The sequence below is a fragment of the Rutilus rutilus genome (genome assembly GCF_951802725.1).
Source record: "Rutilus rutilus genome assembly, chromosome: 13".
Classification (NCBI taxonomy): Eukaryota; Metazoa; Chordata; class Actinopteri; order Cypriniformes; family Leuciscidae; genus Rutilus; species Rutilus rutilus.
Window position 1 is genome coordinate 21,898,805 of NC_140218.1, and position 25,880 is coordinate 21,924,684.

Below are 25,880 nucleotides of genomic sequence, written 5' to 3' on the forward strand. Positions count from 1 at the left end.
TAACCTACTTGGATGTGAGCCAAGGAGATCAGTATAAACGATGTAACAGCCTAAAAGAATGACTTTGGATAAAACTTGCATTTTGAATGCCATCTCTGTATACCTATATAAAATATGTAATCCTTTCCATGTTTATGGAGCGGTTTGGCCCGATTTGTGATGTTACAGTGACATCTTGCGTCCAAAGCTGAACACGCATTTCAGCCCATGAAATTTGTTTTATATAATAATAATCATTATAAAGGCTAGTAATAAAAAAAGCTTTCTTATAATTAAATACACATGTTATCTTTCTATAAAAGGAACATCATAGAGAATGTGAGCTCCATCGCAATCAATAGTAGCCTATTTATTTATTAGTAGGCAGAGGTGGACAAAGTAGACAACTTCCTTATTTGAGTGAAAGTACAGATTGGCCTACTACTGGTCAAATATTACTCCGTTACAAGTTAAAGTTGTAGAGACCGATTTTTACTTAAGTAAAAGTACAGAATTAATTACTTGTTTTTAAAAGTACTTATATCGAAAGTAAATGTCAATGCATTGTTTTATTATTGTTGCACTGTTTGTAATACTTAGTACCTTATGCCTCTGAATCTATGCCTGCCTACCTACCCTCATATCAATATCAAATTTATTCTAATAGAGCACAGTTCCAGTGGGATTGATTGTGAGATTGAATAAGGGTACTCAATAACGTCCACAATGGTTTCTGATGTCAAACCGACGTCGGGTTCCGACGTCAAACTTTTATTTCCAACCAAATGCAACCCTTGCAACCAAAATCATCCCCTGACTGGAGATTTTCTTCTCAAGGACCTTGACAGAATTGTAGTGAAGTAAAACGTACGATATTTGAAATCGTACAAATTTCAAATGAAACAAATGGATGAATGGGGAAACAAATGGGGATGAAGCAAAATATTTTATTTATTTGTATGAATTAAAACCAATGTGGGGACACACTTTTTTATAATTTTTTAAATTTTATTTGTTTAGTAGCCTGCATATACAGTGTATAGATTTTTTACATTATCATTAAAAATTAAGGGGATAAAATGAGGCCCGTTCACACTAAGACCAATAATATAAATATAACCATAGCAATAACCTTTTTAGTGTCCAAACTAACGCACAAGAACATTGTTTATTATAAGCGTGCACTGCTGTGGGATTCTGATTGGTTGTCAATGTTTTTTATCATTCATCAGCTGGAAAACATAATTCTGAAAGTGATTCTAATGAAATTGTTCCTTTGTGTCAATATCATCATTCTCATAGAGTTAGAACGCTTATAGTTATCGTCCTTGGTGTGGCCCATTTACACTGCATTTAAAGACAAGTATATTCTAAACTCATTTAAAAACTCAACATTGGGTACTTTGGAAACTGGTGCACAGGTGCAAATGCTTAGGAAAGGCACACACTTTACTTTGAATTAAGACATGCAGTTCAAGCTTCTCAGAAACACACAAATGAATGGATGGTTGTTGATTGTTCACTAATATTCCTCTAAGAAAAGGGACAAACGATCATACGGTAAGAGACACTATAGCCTACATAAAAATGTACATTTTCAACATTGTCACAATAAAAATAAGAAACAAAGTATTCTATACTTTCAGCTCTTATCTTGAGGCAAATATTTATTAAAATGAACACAAGCAAAGGTTGAAGTTCCTCTGAGTTTGACACTTTCATCAAAAGGAGCACCTTACTTAACAATTCATGATCAAATGATTTCATATGATCAAAAGCATGATCAAATGATTTCTTCAACTGCTGAAAATGGGTTTGCGGGTTATCCGTGCGACTTTATAAGTGTTTAACCCCGGGACATCAAAACCTGGTGAGTGCCCCTTTTTGTTGAAGGTGTAAAAGTTAAAGAGCTGCCCGTCCTGAGATTCAAGAGACACAGAGGCAGCGTTAACTTTCAGCTGACATGGGTACTCCTTCTCAAACACCACCCTGAACACCCTATCCTGCAGATAACTCAGTTTCAAACTTCTGTACTTCATAGGAACCATGGTGTCTACTTGAGGTCCGAACTGCTCCAGAGACAGCACTCCATCTGTGTCTGCTTTGATCTCATAGAACGTTATGTTGCTATAAGTAAAGTACCCTATGTAGGGAGCAGGGTCCGGTGGAGGGATGAGAACACGAGGTGCATTTCTGAAGGCACTTTCCATGGCAGGGATGAGATAACTGTAGGCCTTGGCCACGAGATCCTCATCTTCAGGTTTGGTTCCAGCCATTAAAATGACCAACCCGAGCTTCAAGCGAGGAACGAGGGAGATCGAGGCTGAATAACCATCTAGATCTCCATCTTTGCGTATGACGTGATAGCCTAACTGTTCATTTATCTCCCAAGGTGTGCCTGTTTGTTCTGCAAAGTAACTGTTTTCACAGCGAAACAGAGGAGTCAACATGGTTTTGAGGGTTTCGGGCTGGAGAACCTGATGGTAGTATGTGCCCAGCAGCATCATCACCAGTTTGGCCATGTCAGCAGGTGTGGAGTACATTTGCCCTGATGGTCTATACCAGCCAAGGTCGTAAAGGGGTGCAGGCCGCCCACTTGAGTAAACGCCTATTGCCATCTGGTCCTCAATCTGTGGGGTGATTTCAAATCCGGTGTCCTCCATTCCCAGTGGTTGCAAGATATTTTCAGACACCCATCGCTGATAATCCATCCCTGCTACCTTCTCCGCCAACACGTGGGCCAGCAGGGAGAAGGCCAAGTTGCTGTAGTGGCATCTGAGGACAGCAGAGGACTAGAATTACTTAGAGAATCCACAAGTGCATGACTGCATCTACTATCGTCAATTATTTACACCTCCTCTCATTCTTACTTTGTTCCAGGGTCAGCCACGAGAACATCATCTTGTAATAAATCCACAGCAGCCTGAGTGTTGCCTTTCCAGAGTAAAGTAGTCGCCCTGAGCCGCCTTGGTAAACCTGTAGTTAGTAATGAATCCAAAATATCCAGTATTTCATATTTCCATTCATTTGATATGGTGTTTCCCCTGATCAGCCATTTCAAAAATTAGTTATCAAAGATATTTGAACATTCTGTTTGCGATTTGAAAGTAAAATGATTGGGGATGCAGATGCAAACACTAAAAACTGAAATCAATCGCAACTTTATAATGTGCATTATGAAAAATGGATTCATTTTGAGATTTTTAAGTTCTTAATGTTTTTAAAGATTAACTTTAATTGAAGGTTAAATGACAGCATAAGTAATGTAAATGAAAAATATAGAAAATGAGCATTGACAATAAAATATAAAACATCGGTCTAATACTGAATAATAAAAACAAATAAAAAGACCTCTAATACCAGATGATAACTGATTTGATGCTGCTGTATTGTGCAATTTGTGCATCCTAAAAATGATGGTAAAAACTGTAAGATACATTTGAAAATAAACTCACAATTATGGGGAATACAGGAACAGTTTTATTTGTATTGTTTTACTCTAAGGCAGAAATGGTCTTTCATTATAAATAGTTTTATTAGTAGATTTCTTGTCAAAAAACGTAACGGTTATTTCTGAATGCAATTGAGTGTACCAAAATAATCATCACCAGTATTTCTGACACATTATATAAACATCAGCTTGGGGACAGTACGTGTTAGAGCCATTCCTTCTGGTCTAATCCTAGAGGTCCTGTGGCAAACCCACTTAACCATGGCAGATAACAGAGCTGATTAGGATAGCCGTGAAAACTCCTAGTCTAAAAACAGTTGATCTTTGTCACCTTCTTTATTTTTACAGCACATGGAACAGTGGATGTGCTATTTTTATACATGCTAATCATCTATCGGTGAGATCAGTGACAGATACTGTGGTCCTCACCTGAAAGCTGACTGGCCATCCTTCTCAAGGTAACTGAAGAGATGTGAGCTTGAGCCTCTTTACTGCTCATGCCTTCAGAGATGGGTTTGAGGTCATGACCCCATCTTTTCTCCAGAGGGTTTTTCATGGTGAAGTTCTTTACATACTTTCCCAGAGGGTCATCCAGGGAATTCACTTTTCCATCCTCCCAAAGTTTATACAGCATCAAGGTGGGGAAGATTTTTGAGAGGCTTGCAATTCTTTTGTAGTGTAACCATAACCATAAACAACAAAGAAACAAATTACAAAAAAGAGCACACAGCTATGTATGTACAATACATATTTTTAATGTATTATCTAAATTTGAGGTTTAAAAGGGTGGGCATCAACTTTTCCAGGTCAATGGAATTCATTGTCAATGAATGTGTCCATTTTGCACAACTCGCGCTATTCTGAAATATTATTTTAAAACAATTGTTTTTGCTAAAAATAATTTAATAATGTATTAAATTGATCAAAAGTGACAGTGAAGACATTTTAATTGTATTGTTGGGTGGCCACCGTTACATGATGTTACATAAGATTTTTATTTTATAAATGCTTTAATAAATAAATACATTTAATAAATCCAAATAAATGCTGTTCATTGAACTTTCTATTCATCAAAGATGAATAAATATATTCAAATAGAAAACAGTTATTTTAATTTGTAATAATATTTCACAATATTACTGTTTTTACTGTATTTTAGATTAAATAAATGCAGCAAACTTTTGAAAGGTGTATATATATATATATGAAGAGTTCAGATGCAAAAGCCTCTAAGTGCCATCTGAAATTTTCTTCTAGAATTATCATTTTCATCAAGCTCGTACATTTAAGTTCAGTAATTTCACTTAAATAGCAATGAAAATGACCTATTAATTGTCATTTAAGTGAAATTACTGAACTTAAATATACGAGCTTGATAAAAATGATCATTCTAGAAGAAAATTTCAGATGGCACTTAGAGGCTTTTGCATCTGAACTCTTCATATATATAAGATACATATATGTACACATATACACACACAAAAAGAATAGACAGTTAAATTTCTCCTTAAGCTTAAATTAGTTGTGAAACGCCCCCAAGAACCGAAGCAACAAGAGAATTATTGCTTCCAAACTCAAATCATAAGTGTGCAAAGCTACTGTAACCCACCTGTAAACTGTGTACTCATTTATTGGAGGAGACTTCGGGTCACTTCCATTCTTTCTGCCAAAATTACCATTCCACAATACAGAATCATTAAATATTACAATAGCAGAAACGGCGGGCAGTTTTGTGGAATCAAGGCTGGTTCTCAAAAGCACATCCACCTGTAGCACAACATATTGTAATAGTTATCAAACTGGTTATCAATATTTATAAACAGAAAATAACTAATATTCCAATCAGAGTGGTCTAGGAATTTACACAGAAAGTGCATTGATTTTTACTCATCATTTGACTACAGCATTCTGACCTTGTCCAAAGCTTCCATGAGGACAGGTATCGGGTGCTTTAACGGGACAGGCTCAGGGAAACCAGGGCACATCTTCTCCTCTTTCACTTCTTTTACAACTCTTATATCCACTGTAAAGTAAAAAGATCATATGTAGGCTGTCAAATATATACAACATATAGATAAATATAGAACTTTTAGTGTGACCCACATGTATGTATAACACAACAAATATGATATATGAAAATAACATAATGCCGTCACTCATATCTTATCATCATATAATATACATTTAACATGTAATGGAGGATGGGGGTGGGTGTTTGGTCCATAATCATGTATTTTACACAAAGTTCTTTTTCCCTTCCCCCAAGTGATAATCAGGCTTTACAGCACACAGTAAGCCACTATGTCGAGCTCTGGGTAATCCATTGCCATCTCCTGCAAACTTTTAATTAAGCAAAAGGAGATCGAAAAGCCAAATGTAAGGATGTTCCCCAATTTTCTGGGCACTTCTACCCATTATAAGTAAAAAAAAAAAACCTCTAGATTTTCTATTTGTGGGAGCAAAATGCATAATTTCTTCTATATAAGCATTCACCATCCATTCATTGATGTTTGATGATCACTTGCTGGATCTCTCTACAGTATAGTAGCCTTTTTTAATTTGGGCCATTTTTACCTGGTGTTGCTTTAGGAAGCCTGTACTGCCAAAGAAAACAGCCTGTCATTACAAAAGAGAGAAGCAGAAAGAAGACCATGCCCAACTTCGTCCATTTCACTTTCATCTTTGCAGTCTGGTGGTCTCCTTCTCTGGCAGGCTTAAAGAGAAAGGACAGTTTCACAGATGCAATCTTCTGAACTTCACATATAAGATAGTCACATCAATACATACTGTATCTACAATTTATGTATTGAATCTTAAACAGAATTGTGTAAAAAAAAAAAAACACTAATAATTGTAACATTTTCTATGAGCATGATGAAACAAAACAGTTTGTACTACTAAAAACATTGATTCTAATATATTTTCTACAGTAAGATATAATATTCTCATGTAGCATAAATGATCAAATGTCTTACCACAAGGTTTACTCCTTTACCACAGAGTTTACTCCTCCTTCCACATTGTATATCTCCCAAATGATACGTCTATTCACACAGAGACTTGTTTTTCTTAAACAAACAAACAGACAAAGGAAAAAAAACATTTAAAGTGGAATTCCAATAAAGCTGAAAACAGACACAACTAGAGCTTACCAGCCACTCACCAGCCATGCTTTAATCTTTACAAGAACCCGTAACTTCTCAGCATCCTCTCGGCCAACTGCAGGCCAGCACGTCATAATCTGAAGATCTCCTCCTTTAAAGCCACACTCCAGTCTTTACACATCCATTCTGTTCATCAGTTTATATATTTTACAAATGTATTTTTAATTTTACCTTCTTTTTTGTTTGATGCATTAAAAAAAAAACATTTCTGGTATTTATTTATATATTTAGTTATATTACTTTCAATATAGGCCTATAATATATTTTTTATAATTTTTAGAAATTATTATAATAATATTTAAAGTAAAATGCTGTTAATGGATCATGCTGAACACTATTTGCACATTTACTCTATTTGTCTTAATAGGTTAGTTAACCGAGGTCCTGACTATGTGGTCGTTAATCGCCACTTTAATTATTAATTTGACCTCATTAATTAAGGAAAATTAGCAAATAGCAAATTCTGGTAAGGTTGGTTTCACTACAGTGGTTGTAGGATTGCTAAATTACTAAAGAAACGTAATTAGCAAGATGGTGTACAAGTGTACATTTCTTATTACCACCCTTTGCTGCTTAGACCAATGGAGGAAATATGCGCAGTTAGAGTAGCAGAATATTTGGGAGAGAATTGCTATACTGTGACTATACTGTATTGCAATACAGTACATTTTGAGCCACTCAGGATGCGCTGCCCCTCCATTGGACCCGTTTTATTAAGGCAGCGTGAAGCAGTGCAGCTGTAGCGTCCCATGCTCAAAGCCTGGTTCGCTACCGAAGCTAAGTGGGCTCGAGCCAGGCTGTGACATGGAAGGGAGACCTTTGTAGAAAAACTAAAGATTTCATTGGAAGTTGCTTTAGTTAGGCCAGCAGAGGGTGCTCACTCCTCCCAGGCCTGTATGGCTCCTAAAGTCATGATCACACCAGTGTGAGTGTGACCCATGGTGTGACCTAGTAGGCTGGTCCTGGAGCATAGTATCAAACCAGTGTGTGTGATTAGAACGGTCAGTGCATCACGTGATCAACTGTGCTTTTGCGTTGGCTGGCGCTGAGCCCTTGTCATCACAACTATGCAGTGTTTTCAACCACGTAATGTTTATTTTAGGTTTCAGACATTTAAATTCACATAAGTAGGCTACTAAAAAACAGTACATTTAGAGTTTGTAAAATATACACGTCTATGGAAGCGGCAATGATAATCCTTTCTTCCATTATTAGATGCAACGTTTTATTCATATCAGATACACACTGTGTAAGTAACTTTAAAGTTTACTCTATTCTTATCCCAGTCCACCGGCATCTTATTTTCATGTATGTCAGGAGAAGTGGATTAATTCACGTGTTGTAAATCCAACAGATCCGATTCTCTGAACTGTGGCACAAAACTAACATGGCGGCGCCCGTCGCGCATATAACGCATAGACAGTAAAAGATAACGTTAGCTCAACTAACGCTATCGTTATAAAGGTGTTTAAACAACAAAACACATCCACTTGCACATATTTGACAATCGGAATATCAGATAATTCATGCTATAGCTAACAAATTTGTGAATATTTTGAATAAAAAAGAAAATAAAAGCAGCTCATCAGTCATTCAGCGCGGTGTGTCATGCGACAAGCAATGACGCGTCACCATGGAAACAATAAAGTGAAACGTTCTAAACAACTGTCTATGGTTCTAAATAATGGTCGCCTTGAAAAAAAAAAATAGTGAATAAGATTATTATTATTTTTTGTCAAGTTTGTTTGTTCTTTTTTGCATGCAGTTTGCAAAGTGTCAAAATGAAGCAAATCACAACTAGTCCACACTTTTATTTTCTCCGTTTCTGAATTTGATGTTATATTATTAGGCTACTATTTACTTTTGGACAAAGTCTTATTTCATGCAGAGTGATAATATAATTACACTTTCATTTTCTCTATTTGAAAGTTTTTAATGCTGTTATTTGATTTTATGTTTTTAAAATGAAAGTGTAGTTTATTACCATTTTGTTGGAGCGATTGGAGACAGGTGTGGCTCGGAACCCTTCCCTACCTCCAAAGTGGGGAATGGCAGAAACAGTTTGAGAAACACTGGGTTTGTATGAAAGATTGTTATTTATTATATTTTGAGGAAGTAGTTTTACATAGGCCTATATTTCACATTTTATTTCTTTTTAAAACATTTTAAAAGTTACATGCAAAAGGGACCACGATATCCAGCGTGATTTTAATGGCTGAACATTATTTTGTATAACAGTTGTCACAAGAGGGCAGCAAGTATACTGTATTATCTGTTTCTGTTGTTTTTTTCCCATAAAGGAAAATTTGCACAAAAAGGGGGGAAAAGCATAGGCCTCTATAAAAGTAATTTAATCAGCTTGTTGACACAATATCAGATTAATTGCATTGTTTATGTGCCTGGAAGCCAGTTCAATAATGAATCATGCATGAAGTGGATATCAGTGCCATAAAAAGAGAATTATTGACTGGCGGCTGTTTGCTTGACTCAACTACTTATCCTATTTGATCTTTTCCTCCTGATTTTGAAGCAAGCTAGAGAGCTTTCCTATTTCCCTCGGGCTCCATGTCTAAACCGATAGTGAGATCAATACCATCAGCCTGTCTGCACAAGCTGTGACTGCTCCATGCTGGTTTTATTGGGCCCACACAATCCCATATCTAATAACATAAACATATCAAGCTGTTAATTATACCTGACAAAATCAATTGTGTGACACCTAACTGTAGTGGTGTGGGATGGGGGAACAGTTTATGTTAGGTACCCGGACCATTATATTACTGTCATCATTATTATATTTACTTATTCTGTTTCTTTCTTTGAGGCCACGCCTTCATGACTTTCCCCAATCTTGAAGACTTGGGGTGCTGTCAACTGATACCATCCTACTATTTTCAGAGCCTAATTCACAGAGGACCGTGCGCATGCTCCAGATATTAAATTACTCATGAAATATTTGTCCGTCCTCGAGGCCTCGTTCATCTGAACAGAAAACTCTGCTAAGTCCTGGAAATGTCAAAGAGAGCAAATTTGAGTCACCTCTGTGAGCAAGGTCAATTTTTCCAATTTAGAGCAGCAGGATTAGAAAGGCAGACCCGTATCAGTGCGTGTTACTATCAGAAGCCATCAAAATGGCACAGTGGGGTGTCATGTTTGTTTCTACTCTCACAAAAGAGAGTATTTTGCGGTGTGTGCTCTCGCCGTAGTTCAGCAAGACACACTCTTTGAGGGTCGCTGAACTTCTTTGAGCTTGTTTAGTTTCAGACTTCAGTGGCGAGTTACTGATGAAAACAGTGATCTGAATGTATTCATCATGCAGAACTTTATATACATTTGTATTATTATTATTATCATACATACAATGAAATAATGTATTTATTGAATGATTTATAAATAAATATATAATGAGTGTGTGGGAGGTCGGAGGTGTGTGGTGTATAAATACAAAATAAATAAATAATAAATAAATTATATATATATAAATTGAACCATGAAACAGTTTTTTACTCTGGCTCATATCAGTGTGTGTGTGTGTGTGTGTGTGTGTGTGTGTGTGTGTGTTTGTGTATATATATATATATATATATATATACACATATATATATATACACACACACACACACACACACACACACACACACACACACACGCACAATTAGTGATATGAGCCAGAGTAAAAACCAGTTTCATGGTTCAATTCATGACCCAGAAGTCAAGACAGATTAGACCTGATTGGTTTGTTGGTGCCATATGTGACCTACAATCTTTGCTCTGCTAGCATTAGTAGACAGGAGGGTCGCCAATCTCCCTGGGCAAAGGTTTCCATGGAAACGACCCCTGGATTCTCTAGTCTGCCGTTTTGCAGTCCTCACTCATCTTGAGGCTGAATTATCCTAGAATCATTTATGTCAGCTCCATATTCTTCTGCTCTATTTCCTCCCTCTCTCTTACCCTCTCTCTCTTCCCCTAGCTCCCCGTCTCTCCCTTTCCGGTGGTCTATCCCTCTCTTGCTCTTGCTCCGTTTGGATTTTTTTTTTTTTTTTTTTTGTCTTTTGCAGAAATTTGTATAATCATGCTCTATTTTTAATGAGTCATTATGTATTTCCTCTTCAGTTGTATGTTTTTAGATAGGCTACAAGCAAATGTCCGTGTAAAATACTGTCGTATGGCTATTTAATAAAAATGACTGTATTTATTTTACTCATGTTTTTACTTGTTTTTTACAGATGATTTTTAAAAAATGTATAAATAAATATTTTAAAATGCTGTAAAAAACAACATTTTTACTTATTCTTTTTTTTTTTAAATGTAACTGTGCATGTGCGCTAATAGCTCCACTATTCAGGGTCTTCAATTTTATTTTTAAAGTCAGTGGGAATATACCTAAGTGAATAAATTAATCCATGTATGAGGGCTGAAGTTGGGTTCTTCTCACATGGGAGTCAAAGATCACGAGCAGTGGTGTTGAGAAACGAGGCCGTTTGACTGACTTACACCAGCCCCTTGTGTGACCTGTCAGTTTTGTAATCTTCAAAAAGATAAAACTGCAAGTGACGCGAAGGATTAGAGAGCTATTTGATAGATGATGATCACATGCATCAGCCTATCTTACCTCCCTCCCCCCAACATACCACCGCATCCGCATCCGCACCTAAACAGAACAGACTCCAGGGGGCGCTGTTGGTAGGACATAAATTGTCATTGATCAAAAAAGTGAATGCCGGGCAAATTACTTGGCTTGTGTATCCAAAAGAAGAATGCTATTTATTTATTTATACAATTTTTTAGTGACTTCCGAAACCAGTTTTAAATGGCTGACATTATGGATATAGCCTATTACCCAGTTAGAATAGTTGCTAACAGATCGGAAAAGATAACAACAAATATGCCTACATTAAAAAAATAATAATAATTAAAATCACGGTCTAGATTTTAAAGTGTTTAAATGAATTGGTTTCAGAGATAATTTGTTAATTTTTTTTATTTTGTTTGATAACAAACACAATTTATAGTATAATTTATTTATTTATTAGGCCAATATTTATAACTTAAAATAAAAGTAAATTAGCTTTCATAAAAACGACGATGATAATAATCAATTATTATTGTTGTTATTATTATTATCTTGCAGTCAGACAGCAATGATTATCACGTTTGTTGAGCATCACTCTTGTCATCCACACATTCCCGCCCCTCGTCTGCGTTTCATTGGTTTCGTCCAAACTTGCTTTAGTTCTTCCAGACCGATGGGGTTTATTCGAGAGCTTGTATTCATAGTGTGTTCACAGATGGCCTGCCGGACAAGTTTTCAATGAATATTCTGGGTCTTTACAGTAAAATGCCCAAATTTACGGCAATTATGGATATAATTCGTTTGTTATGGATAATACGGATTGTGTGGGCTGTTGAAGGTAAGAGCATGTGTCTGTGTCAAGCGTGTGTGCTTTGAAATGTCTGTTACTTTTTACGCTACATCACACTGACGATATTGATCAAATTAAGATGATAATTATTTAAAGAAAGGCGCTGATGTTGGTGTTTTACAGTCATGTCATATTATCTCAATTTAAAGTCTTCCGTTTTTAGTAAAGTGCATCGAAAACAGGTGCACTGCCACTGTCTGTCTGTCTGTGGATATAAATTAGTTGAAATGGCTTTCCTTTGGTCAACTGTTATACTCCGTTTACAATCTATACGAACTGTTCAATCAGAGAAAAAGTTAAAGCGATTGTTCATCCAAAAATGAAAATTCTTTCATCATTTACTCTCCCTCATGTTGTTCCAAACCTGCATGACTTTCTTCCTTTCTGTGTAACACAAAAGATGATGTTAGGCAGTCTGTTCCATTCACTTTCATTGCACCTTTTCCAATGAAAGTGAATGGTGACTGAGCCTCATTCATTCTGCATTACATCTTCTTTTGTGTTCCACAGAAAAAAGAAAGTGTAACAACACAAGGGTGTAAATTATGTCTCTTTAAGCTGCATTATCGATTATCTGTCTGTCTCAGAGAATGATACATCTTCAATAGCATTTGAAAATATGTAGGCTCAAACCTAGTGAGCTTTTTCATTTATTACAAGTACAAATGGAAGTAGGTGCCCCAAAATGCTGTCTATGGGTTTTGAGAAGAATGGAGTAGTGTTGAAACTGAAAATATCTTAAAAATACCTTTAGTATTTTACCAAGCAATATTCTACATTTTTGTCTGTCATGCTCCAGTCTGTCTGTTAGTACACGTGGGCCATTGTCTCAAATCTGCATCAGCACCTCATCACCACCCAAAACCTTCAGGAGAGCGGCAAGGATCTCTTTTTAAACTCCAAGATAGTGAAGTCCGTCTTTAATATATTTAGAAAAAAAGGTGCAGATGTCCTCTTAGAAATTTAGATTCGCATTAGTTAAATAGAGTGAATCAATGTGCTTCTTAAAGTTCTTCCTGCCCATTATATCCTGGAGTTGCTCCTTGTTGGTACGATGGACCTGTTGCAACAGGACATGGGAGGAGAAACATTACAGTAGTAATGCATTTCTTTTGAGCATGATTTTATTGATGATATCATCATCTTATTCTTGAGTAGTCTTATTATATACTATTATATTAAAACGAAAGGTTCCAAAACAGAGTTTTTACTGCAGTGTCATAGAAAATCCATTTTTTGGTTCCTCAAAGAACCTTTCAGGGATCAGATCTAAAAAGAACCAATTTCTTTAGCCTGAAGAGTATTTTAATAATCTAAATAACTTTCATTATAAGGTAAATAACCAACATATGTCAGGCTACATGTACGTAATAACAGTAAATTATGCATAATTACATGCAACTATCCCTCAACCAAACCCTAATGCTACCCTAACCCTATACAGTAAGTACATGTTGTTAAGTCATCCATGGAGGTTGTTAAAGGTTGCCAAAGATGGCAATAAAGAATCTTAATTTTTAAGAGTGTAGTTAGTCAATCTTATTTATTACCTACTGGATGGAAATTTCTCTGTGGAACATCAGATGAGAGTTTTGCTTCGTCTAGTATGTTGTTCTGATGATAAACCATCTGTTTATAGTGATAAGCTATAAACAATGCATACATGAAGCTTAGCCATAGCCTGAAATCACACCGTCCATTCCTGTTGGTTTGGTCTGGTCTGTGATGTATGTGAGGAGTAAAAGCTCATTCATTACACCTCAGAGCAGATACAGATCTGTATAATAATTGTTTTCAGCATTGAGACACGCATGACTTAGGTTGCGAATAAGGACATGGAAATTTCCTCAAATAAGTGAGGATGTCTGTAAATTAGACCCCGCTTTGACTAATTTAATGAATCAGTCCCGTTTCAATTTGGATTGTTGGGTTCTTCATTTGCCCAGCGGCAGCGAGTAAATGATTTTCTGTAATGTGAAGAAAATACATGGCTGGACTGCCACTTAAGCTCCTGTTCTGTTTTGTTCTTTCAATCATGTTGCAAGCTATAATGACAGAACTGTGCTGGGAAAGCCGACCCCCTAAGCTTTTGCAGAGAAAGTAGTGTGCATAAATTAAAGAAGCAATGCATCAGTGGCTGTTTGTTTTGTCAGAAATACACTATTTGTAATTTTCACAGAATGTACGAGTGAATCTGATTCTGACCCATACTGTATATCACTACAGGGAGTGTCGCTACAAGTTTTTTTTTTAATGATATTGTTTTTTTTTAATGATATTGTTTTTTTTTAAGTCATCTTCATGGTTCGTTCAGGTTGCAAAATGTCATTTGATGTTACTCCCTACCAGAGTTATTATATAAACTAAAAACATTTAAAAAAAATTCAGTAACTGGAACTAAAATAATGCTAACTAAAATAAAGTACATACATTTGTGTTATACCTGCATAAAAACAAAAACAAAAAAAAACGCATTTTATTGTTTGATGCTGTGGAAACATTTCACATTTTAATTTAGTTTAACTTGATGAATTTAAATCGCTAAAACTGAAATAAAAAAATTAAAACTATATTGACATTTAAAATAACTAAACTATAGTAAAAAATAATGATTTTTCACCTTTATTCAAAGTAATAGGCAGGGATGTGATAATGTCGAGGGCAAATTATGCAAACTGAATTATGCAAATTCAAATGGAAACTTCATAGACAGTTGCCCAGCAAATGTAAACATCTCAGTTGCATTGACAGAACATTCTTAACCCACCCTCAGAGAACAGTTCAAAATTGCTTACTCAAAAAATAGCCTAGTTCCAAATGTTATTACCAAAATCCACACATTATCATGAATGAAAATAACATTATTATTTAACAATAGCTAAATATAAGAGCATAACAATTCAGTGCATAATTTCCATACCAGAGCACCTCCCAAACACATATCATTCAGTTCAGACAACATTCCCACAATCAAAAAGGCTTGTCTCAGGGGCTGTTTACACGACACAGCTTTCAAATTTATTTTAATTTTTATTTATTTTTGTCATTCATTTACATGGCAACAGCGATTTGGGGGCCTGAATACACAAACTTTTCAAAATGAGTTTCAAAGTGCAAGTTTTTGAAAACCATACCGTTATTGTCGTATTGTAAACAACAAAAACGCTAATTTGTGAAAACTGTGACGTCATGCACACGTGTATTACGTGTTCAGTCTATAAGCGCGTAGAGTTTCTTTACAAAGTGTCATCGCCACCTACTGGCCTGGCATGCATAATACAATCATAATACTCATCAATTTTGTCATTTTCGTGGATCCGTGTGAACAGGTATCGTTTCGACTATGTTGTCGTCTGCATGCAAAAAATGCGAGGGAAAAACTTTTCCGTTTTTATTACATCGTGACCGGAAAACACAATTTGTATTGTCAATTTTTCTTTTCTTTTTGCTCATTTTGGTGAACGTGCACATTAGCGCGCATATCCTACTACTCTCACGCTGTGATTACTAAGGTTATCGGCAGGAACAAACAACCTCTCCTGGTTTGGGTTAACATCCTAATCTGAAAGAAAATGTATTAAAATTAGCAGAATATAATAGGTTTAGCGGGCCGTTAAATATATTGCGGTCTGCCAGTTGCCCATCTCTGGAGTAGGTGAAATGTTATTTACTTTTTATGTTACATCACATGGTTTACATACATTTTTATACACTCTTCTTTGCAAGTAATATAAAAGTTTTTCAAAGCCATATGAAATATTAACACACACATTCATTTTTTTTATTTTTAAATTTAAGATTTTTCCCCACTTATATGTCATTGGCCCTTTTAGATGTGGGAGATTTTTTTTTTACTTTCCATCCTTAATCAGAGAAATGCAACCACCAAATTTTTTGTTTCCATATACAAAAACAGCAGCCGTGTATCCTAGAATCCTGTTTTCAATCGTTCGATCACGTGACATGTATGCGCGCAGGGTCCATGTGACGTTTGTCATGCAGACCTCTGTACTTGCTGCACTCCCTGGTCCTTTTATTAGGAGCAAGACCTGCCTCTGGCATCTGCGACATCTTTCCGAGCCTTTACATAAGCACGGCAAACCTGACCGATTTCAGTCGTGCCAGACACAGTCGGCTCTGTGGCCCGTCAGCTTTGCAGAACGACAGACAACTGTCTCTGAATCAATGAATAAATGAGTGATGTGAAACTGGGAGTTGTTTCCATATGGCCTCTCATGAAATGACAAGATTTTGTCCACGGGCTTTTGAGAGGGTCAAAATGGTGAAATTATCAGGTATCCAAGAGGGACTTGCCATCTGCTTGACAATTTAATTTTCCATCTGTCTCTCTGTCTTGTTGAGTGATCATTTTGAATAAAATGAGGTGAAATGGTTTGTCCTCTTAATGTTAATTATTGGCCAGTTTGATGCGCTGTCATATTGATTTAAATCCATGCTATTTTTGAGTGCAGAAATGAGGGTGCAAAACAAATTTGTATGTGTAAACACTCAGGATCTCATCTAACAAAATGTCAACGTGTCAGCTGTTATCGAGGAGCAATAGCTCTCTAACTACCACACATGCGTGGGCAGACATGGTTCATTTTTTTAAATGGAGAGCACAAGCAGAGTACAGTGGTCAGTGCATGGGAGAAAGTAGAAAAGAGTTTAAAGTAGCAACCCTTCCACTTTATGAAAGTTTTTGATGTTTAGGTAGGATGAGGAAATAAGTAGCACAAGGACAGGATCATATTCCGGTTGTTTCTCTCCAAAGTTGTGTGCACACAGTTGGGTCAAAAACATGACTTTATTTATTTATTTTTGCCAAGATCTATTCGTTTATCTAAAAATACATCAAAATGCGATTTATACACACAATGACCTAAATAAGTCTGTTCTTTGATAAGCAGGTTATTCATTTCATTGACTTATAATTGTAATATTTTTTTGTGGCCATAAAGTAAAAATGTCAGTGCGATCCAAATGTCCTGATATCATAATAAAGAAAAGCCTCATTAATAGAATGAAAACCTTAAGTATTTTAGCAAAAAAAATTAAAATACTAACTTATTATTGTAAGATTTTTCCTCTACTTTTATTATGGACTATTGTATTTTTCATTAGCCCAAGTACAGCTAACACTGATATATTGAGTCCAGTCATTTCTCTTGTGCTTACCTGGTGTAGGTTTATTTGAGCACATGGCTTTATTCTGCATTGTATTGTTGCTTATTTGATGAAGATATATTGGATCATATGGTGCATTAAGCATTTCACACCAGTCTGGTCTGTATACCACCCAAGATGGAAAGTCATTCATCTTGCTACTACTGAAAAAGTAAATGTTTTTATGCCATTACAGTGCTGTAAGCGCAATATAATTCAGCCCCTGAACTTAATAGGATTAAAACCTGGCTCAGTCACTGCTCACAGGTGTCTAATGGACTGTGCTGCTAAACTGATATTTTCTTTTTCGAAAAAGAATCTCGATATAAATTGTATTGACCCAGAAGCTATGCATTCCGAAGTGAACTTGATGAAAAGAGAAGAGAGATCCCAGAGCTAAAGAATCTCTATTTCAAAGTGATTAAAAATCAGATGAAAAGTTAATTTGCTCTCATAGCCTGAAGCTGCTAATTTACTTGATACCCACCGAGGATTTGATTTGCAAATGGATTGTTGAGTGATCATCAGTCTTGAGTCAAAACCTTCTCAACTGGAACCAATTGGAATCATTTTCAACTTTGTTCTGTATTTGTTACTTGATTTTAAGATTAATCAAGTAATCTTTCTAAATGGAGAGAATTTGCATCAAGACTCTGTGTTCAATGTCTAATTTTGATCTGTGTAAACTTAATTGTTTTCTCCCTTAATTTCCATGCATTGAATGTCCCAAAGCAAGCAAGAAACGATTATGAATGGACATCCCAGATAATGAGCTGATATTGCATAATCATAATATCCTCAATAGTAACAGAAGTCAGATGCAGTCAATACGCAGTGGTTTTTTCATCAGAGCAGAAGCGCCCTTATTCCACAGAGAGCTGACATAAAATATTGAACTTCAGAAAGCTCATATAAAAAAATTGGGTTTGCCCTGTAAATTAAACTTGGCAGTTAGCCTGTAACTTTATTGAACACTGCAAAATTACATGTGCAGGATTGTAAGAATGATAATTTAATCCTCGCTAATCGACCGTCTACTAAAACTGAATCTGTCATGACCTCTGATCTCTTTATTCAGTGACAATCATGTTCATCTAGAAAAATGTAGTTATACAGAAATCTTTCTGATCAAATATGTGTAATGTACAACGCATTAATATGCATCCAAAACGAAATGCAGATCAAGATCACAGAGAAATGTAAACGGACTCTTCTCGGGTAACACAACAACCTGTGCTGTTTGTTAATCTCATCATTGCAGGGATAAAAATCAATTTTTCTAAGTAATACTGCACAATGTATACCTCCATGGCATGTAAATTGTCTCGTCATTGGCATGTGTGGTTAATTTTGGCCTCCAAATGCGAGTGTTCAGACTCAGAGTGGTCTGCTTCAGGGTGCTTTTTCGGCTCTTGGCCCACATCGCCATGGAGATGAGAGTTGTAAATTGGGAAAGCAGGGGATTAGTGTTGGGTCTGTAAACTGTGAGCAGGCTGCTCCACTGACCCACTGCTCATTCAGCGCCATCACATTTGGCTCCTGTCTGCAAATGTTAGACAGTCACACAGCTGAGATATGTGGAGGGGTTTATGGGCAAAACGTTCCCCTGATGTCTGCTCGAAATCCTGACATAACAGAGTGAGACAAATCTCTTGTTGGACCACAGCGCATGCTTTACTGCCGCTGCCACAGACATCTTTCATCAATAGCTTTTGTAGGTCAGCAAATCCCAATTGTGTATCCAACAATGGATTTAGGAGGAAAATGCTTGCTTGATTTCTTAAAGTCACCATGATATAAAAATGGACTATTCTTATTTGTTTTATGGAATATTGCAGTATTTATTATTAATGATTTATCCGTGCATGACATTATTATTTTTTTATTTAATGTGCCCTCATAATCTTTAATCAAAACAACATCATTCTCTTCTTTAATGATAGTGTTTACTGGCACAAGGGCAGGACAATCTGTCACTCACATGAGATAAAATGACAACTCATTGGTTCACAGAAGCTCAAACGTGCTGCGTAACACACGAGAATGAACCTCATTGGTTCTTGCGGGAGCTCAAACATGCTGCGTAACATGAGAATGAACCTCATTGGTTCTCGCTGAAGCTCAAACATGCAGCGTAACACGAGAATGAACCTCATTGGTTCTCGCTGAAGCTCAAACGTGCTGCGTAACACGAGAATGAACCTCATTGGTTCTCGCTGAAGCTCAAACATGCAGCGTAACACGAGAATGAACTTCATTGGTTCTTGCGGGAGCTCAAACATGCTGCGTAACACAAGAATGAACCTCATTGGTTCTCGCGGGAGCTCAAACATGCTGCGTAACACAAGAATGAACCTCATTGGTTCTCGCTGAAGCTCAAACATGCAGCGTAACACGAGAATGAACCTCATTGGTTCTTGCAGAAGCTCAAACGTGCTGCGTAACACAGGTTGTCATTCATGGGAATGAACCTCATTGGTTCTCGCTGAAGCTCAAACATGCAGCGTAACACGAGAATGAACCTCATTGGTCCTCGCTGAAGCTCAAACATGCAGCGTAACACGAGAATGAACCTCATTGGTTCTTGCAGAAGCTCAAACGTGCTGCGTAACACAGGTTGTCATTCATGGGAATGAACCTCATTGGTTCTCGCTGAAGCTCAAACATGCAGCGTAACACGAGAATGAACCTCATTGGTCCTCGCTGAAGCTCAAACATGCAGCGTAACACGAGAATGAACCTCATTGGTCCTCGCTGAAGCTCAAACATGCAGCGTAACACGAGAATGAACCTCATTGGTTCTTGCAGAAGCTCAAACGTGCTGCGTAACACAGGTTGTCATTCATGGGAATGAACCTCATTGGTTCTCGCTGAAGCTCAAACATGCAGCGTAACACGAGAATGAACCTCATTGGTCCTCGCTGAAGCTCAAACATGCAGCGTAACACGAGAATGAACCTCATTGGTTCTTGCAGAAGCTCAAACGTGCTGCGTAACACAGGTTGTCATTCATGGGAATGAACCTCATTGGTTCTCGCATGTCAAGCGAACATGCTTGAGCTTCCGTTTACCATAACTGATATATGCATTGATGAATGTTTATATGTGAATAAAAGCCTAAATTAAATCTGCTCATCATATAAAATGACTGTGTCTCTTCAGAAAATTTGGACTAAACCACTCAATTCATATGAATTAGTTTTACGATCTCTTTATGAACTTTTGAAGCATCAAAGTGATAGTTACATAGCTGTCAATGGAGAGACAGAAATCCAATTTTAATTCATTAAAAATATCTTAATATGTTCTGAAGATGAATGAAAGTCTTATGGCTTTGGAACGACTTGAGGGGGAGTAATTAAAGGCAGGGTAGGTGATTTGATCCAGAAGCATTTTTTTGTTATGCTGGTTGAAAGTCTCTTCACATTCGTTCCGAATGCAATGATACAATGTTCTACCTGCCTGTCAACGTATGTTGCGTTTAATGCTATGCAGAGTTAGACGGACATCAGTCACCCGAGCGGCGCAAACAGCAGCCACCTTTTACAGTTCCTCCTGAACCAAAACAACAAGCTTATGCTGCGTATACGGCATAACTACTGTAATTTGGAAGAGATGGAAACCCATGACAATTTATGCGCTTCAATGGCAACACTATCAACGCCGAAATTAATCTGCAGCAGTCATGTAGTACAGATCAGTGCTCTTTGTTGTTTATGTTTATTATTATTGTAATGTTATGTGCATGAGGTAGTTTAAAGGTGCAGTATGTTATTTCTCAAAGTCATTGCTGAACATTGATGATATTTGAAATCAACCCAAACAAACACACCCCTCTCTTCATTGCTCTGAGTCGCTCTCGAACCTTAGCGTCTGTTTTCATGCCAACCCGCGTAGCTCTCTCCAGCACAGAAAAGCCTTTCGAATATTTATGTGGGTCCTAAAGCTCTTTCCTGATCATAACCCTTCATTTTACAGTGATATTCTTATGAGCTTTTCTCTTTTGTAATGTCTCTCAGCCATCTCTCTTTCTACAGTCCTCAAATCTCCCTCTTGCTCGTTCTCTCTCCTCCACCGTTATACGCCCCCTAATGCTGATTGGCTACACGTTTGTTGTTGTGTCGGTCTGACCAACTTTCAAAAAGTGTTTTACAAATATCAATTACTCCACCTTTAACACCGTCTCTCGTCTCGTGACACTTTGCTAACTCTGCTGTGCATTCATGAATGTGTTTTGAAGAAGGCCTGGCTTTGGAGACACTGATGGGAAGGTGGAATCTCATGCTTTCAAAACTAGCTCGCTATTGCTAGCTGCTCCGAAAATTGCCTAGCCTACCTTTAGTGACAGAATTTTCATTTTAGGGTGAACTAACCCTTTAAAGGCATAGTTCACCCCCTGAAAATATATATATGGAAAATATAAAGAATAAGAACATTTCAACACAATATTTGTGTTTGGGTGAACTATCCCTTTAAGATACTGTGAAATTACAAAACCATTTCCTTCCTTTTAAATGTCAGACTTGTCATTGGGTGCAGACTGGTGCTATTGTTCTTTTGAAGATGAATTGTGAATTTACACAGTCAGACACACTGCGGCGGTCCCCGTGGTCTAGTGAATGTTTTAGCATCCCACCCACAGGTTGACTGACAGATCTGGAGCACAGAGGATCAATGCACTCCGTCGTCTTTCTGGATGCTGAATTCTGAGCGTGTCCTCACACTAGTTCACACGTTCACATTGTGTCATAGCAGCTCATTCTAGGACATGGAGGCTCAAGCTATTGATCAGTTAGAATATCTATTACATTCGGCACTGTTTGAATCCATCGTGTACTGGTGTGTACAGTACATGCTTTTTCAGTTGCATAATCATGTTAGGTTTTTTTTTTTTACAGCAGTAGCTACATGAACTCCACAAGTTTGTGTAGATCCTCATGATCCAAAGAGCAGCTTTTGCTTCAATGGAAGAACATCTGACCATCTGTAGAGTCTCATGAGACTGGTGTGAAGAGTCTCATGATCAATGTAACATTTATTTGATTAGGGATGATCACGCTAGAAGCTTCTATATCTCTTATTCATTTTAAGTCAGAACATCCCTCAATCCCCCCAATTTATTTTCAGGTTAAAATCAGATTTTGACTCACACCTTTTTAAAGTGGTCTCAGACTTATGGATCCCATTGTCAGTAACATAACAAGCAGCATATATATAATGTCAGTATTGCAAGCGTTCATATGTGCGTGTGTTGGCGATATTTGATATAATGGAATGTAATACTTTAAGGATCTGCATAGTTTTTGAGGGGTTGTTTTTGCATATCGTGTATGATCAAAGCTTGATTTTAATTAACTCTACATGAATTTTTCAGTATGTTTCAAGGGCATTCTTTGTGCTTCCATCTGGATAAAACAGACAAAACTAACGTTGGAGATCAGGACAATAAAATCATCATGAAGTGAGAATGTAGGCCTATATCATGATTCTGGACAAAAAAAAAAAAAACGATTAAGAAAAAAATACGTTGTGTAGAATATTTCAGCCATATTCTGGGAAAAAGAAATGAAATAAATTGTGTGTTGATTTATGTTTGTCTCTGAAATAAGTTGGTTCATCCTTACAATTGGACCTCATATTGCAAACAATAGCCAATAATATTTTTGTAAATATTTTTTTTTGAAATGTCAAGATTCACAAAGATACATTTAAATTCGCAAATGTAATGTGTATGTTATAAATCTAAATGTATCTTTTAGTTACACTTTTGTAAAAAGACAGACAGAAGACATTGACAGTCTACATCACATTAATGGTTCCCAGTTCATTTTGAATCGGCGTAATCAAAAAATGGTTCTTGATTCAGTAAGAGAACAGTTCGATTCACTGCCTTGGTGAGTTAAACTGCTAAATGTGTAGTCACATTTACCATTGTTCTGCGTATTTTCACAGGCAACAATACTGTCATTTCAATAGGTCTGTGCAATTTGGAATTTCCTATGAGGGTGAAAGATATACCCATGCAGACTCTGCATCAGGTTTAAGTTGGTCATGCAAATTTTCCAAACTGCCCAACAGAAAGTTGCTTGGTTTTGTGACTTTATGACCGGTGCTTCATGCATCCCGCATATAGACACAAACAAAGCCTTTGTATAGTTTTTAAATTATTGTCACAATTATTGTCTGTTTTAGTCGCAATCTGGAGTCCTAGCCTGAATTTCAATGAGTTCCAGAAGTGGGTCTTTTATGCAGTCTCATACGTCCCATAGTATGGAAATGCAAAGGAACATTGCAGCCATAAAAAACATTAAGTCTAGCTCATAGTTTCTCAAGAGCACCATCACAAGAGCAAATAATATTTCAAGTATTCATCTTCTCAGCTTCTGAGCAGGCTCAGTAAACATCACTTCATCTAACAGTGTTACCGTACCAGTTTATCCACTTAAAATTTCACTGTTGATATTGTGGCTCGCTCGTAGTGATGTCAAGAGGGAGGATAATATGTTTATCATGTTGGTAAATTTAATCAACATTACTTAATCCTCCCTACTTGCTATGATGTTGTGCCATTTATTTATGGGTATTTTGAGGTGTATTCATCTCCATTTGAAGATTTTATTTTATTTTATCTTTAGCATGGATAGGATAGGTCACAAAGAGAGTGATTTTGTGTGAGATTGATGAGCTTTTGTGGATGTGGGGTGTGTGCTTCTGTTCACTGCATTGGCATGGCTCAGCATGTGCAAACTGGGTGATGAAATGAATAAATAAAAAATGTAGGACTGAAAGTTGTGCCTTGGCACGCTGACCTAAAATCCAGTGAAGACTCGCCATGTTTCCCGTGGGATTAATCCAGTGTGGCATACAGAGTGTAGCGCAGCCTGTAAGGATTATATGTACTGGACTTGGGCTCCCGCTGCCCTACTTTTCATTAAAATATTTAGAGAGAGAGAGGGAGAGAGATTGCATGAATGCCTGGACAGATGGAGTGGGGGTTTGATTAAACTGTGCACCAAGTACTGGGAAATGCTACAACTTTTTCTTTCAATGCACAGACAGTTGTAATTTACTGGTTTTCATGATTTTGTTGCAGGGATATTTTACTTGAATGCATGACGCTGTATTAGTAATCATGTTTTGTGCCTTTTTTGTTTTTTTTGACCCATGAGCTTATAAAGTCTAAGAGGATTGTTTGTTTCCTCTTGTATTTTCCTCCCAGCCTCATCATATTCTCACATTCACTGACCTAAACACACAGCGATGGTGCTGTTCCTGGGAGAAATATCCATGGTTGCCCCTGAGCTGCAGAAGCTGCTGAAATATAAATGAGACACTTAATGGCTGAGGCTGTATCGAGCTAGTGTTTAACAGGGATCCCAGGATTGTGTGTCACGGGGCTTCTGGCTTCGATCTCAGGAAGTCCTCTTGCCACTTGCCAAATCCCGATTCATAAATGCCACCGGGAGTCTGTGTGTCACACTGGATGTGTTAATGTTGCCGTGACTGGGGCCCATATTACCTGGCTGGACCCCCATATGTGATCCTCCCTGCTCAATCACATTTCTTTTATACATAAGAAATAAACAGCTATACATACTACAGCCTTGGACAGATGGTTGTACTCTAATTTTTCTGTATATTTTTTGGGGAAAAAAACTTTCCTGTCTCCATTCTGAATATTTCACACAATTGGTTTGCGGGATGTTCACATGAAGACCCTATAAAATCAAAATTCGGTGGTGGTTTTGCGACTTAGTTCTTAATTGTTAGCTCTGAGGCTGTCTGTATGCAAGTGTGCGAGTCCTTAATGCTGAAAAAATATATATTTTTGGCTTATCGATGACTCATCCTGCATAGATTTTTGTCCAATAAAAAGCCCTCAAAAATTAGTGTCCAGCCCCCCAATACCACCTACCTCCAGTTCCAACTAACAAGTAGCAAATCATGACTCTGATGTAACTTTAACTAAAGCCTCCATTTCGCCATGTAAAAGAAAAGGAACAACACTAAATTCCTGTTTCAATTGGAAATCGGAGTGTTTTTTTCCCCATACTTGGATTTAGCCCTTATATATGCAGGGAGGGGTGGGTAACTTTACTTGTCAAGAAGTGGTAGTTTTTTATTATTCATTTTCAGCTGATATAAATATGTTTGCTTTAAAAAATTCATCTTTAAATTTAGATGAAGTCACTGCTAGGCAAAATGTACATTTGATTTTCAAAATGTAAATCAATTTTTCAAACTGTACATTATAATGTTGAGATATCTGTACCCTAAATTCACTTTTATTTTTTATTTTAAAATTTTAAATTTATTTTGACATGCTATTTTAGTATTGACTCATCTTATTTTAGCCATAAGGTGAAAATAATTCTCTGCTTAGTGGTTGCAGACTTTTAATATCAGTGCATTTGTTAATTTGTACATTTGCATTTTGCCTTCTTAGGTCAACTCCAAAGTAGTACAACAAATCTTTTGCACAAAAAAACCCCTAGGGTTTCATTTGACTGATTCTGGAAATATGCAGAAACCACTTGTTCCCAGCTACATAATTGAAAATGTCAGATCAGAGTCATATTTCTAAACTATTTTGTCCTACTTGCCATATTGAATAGAAAGGCACTCTCTGTCATCTAGGGCAATTACGAACTAGATGTGAAGGGAAGCAGATGTTAGAACATGATGTGATCTATCATC

The 25,880-nt window shown here is 36.9% G+C and overlaps 2 protein-coding genes across 4 annotated transcripts in view; one reads left to right on the forward strand and one right to left on the reverse strand.

Annotated features, from left to right (window-relative positions):
- Nucleotides 1-997: 997 nt before the first annotated feature.
- Nucleotides 998-6,669, reverse strand: lactbl1a (lactamase, beta-like 1a). 3 transcript variants are annotated; one of them, XM_084428701.1, is made up of 8 exons: nucleotides 6,594-6,669; nucleotides 6,406-6,498; nucleotides 6,005-6,143; nucleotides 5,344-5,453; nucleotides 5,040-5,197; nucleotides 3,860-4,098; nucleotides 2,850-2,955; nucleotides 998-2,754 (listed from the first exon to the last, which is right to left on the reverse strand). In XM_084428701.1, exons 3-8 carry the CDS (start codon nucleotides 6,108-6,110, stop codon nucleotides 1,776-1,778), a joined length of 1,698 nt encoding a protein of 565 aa, XP_084284827.1. In that variant the 5' UTR covers nucleotides 6,111-6,143; nucleotides 6,406-6,498; nucleotides 6,594-6,669; the 3' UTR covers nucleotides 998-1,775. The 3 variants fall into 3 exon arrangements, with proteins under 3 accessions (XP_084284827.1, XP_084284828.1, XP_084284829.1); XM_084428702.1 differs by having other exon boundaries at nucleotides 6,583-6,600; XM_084428703.1 differs by having other exon boundaries at nucleotides 6,406-6,474; nucleotides 6,583-6,599.
- A 5,170-nt stretch (nucleotides 6,670-11,839) lies between these two features.
- ephb2a (eph receptor B2a) overlaps nucleotides 11,840-25,880 on the forward strand; it is a 55,913-nt gene continuing 41,872 nt past the window's right edge. The window contains exon 1 of the mRNA XM_084427310.1: nucleotides 11,840-12,005. Within this exon, the coding sequence (XP_084283436.1) occupies nucleotides 11,906-12,005 (100 nt within the window). The 5' untranslated portion in view covers nucleotides 11,840-11,905. The remainder of the gene's footprint in view (nucleotides 12,006-25,880) is intronic.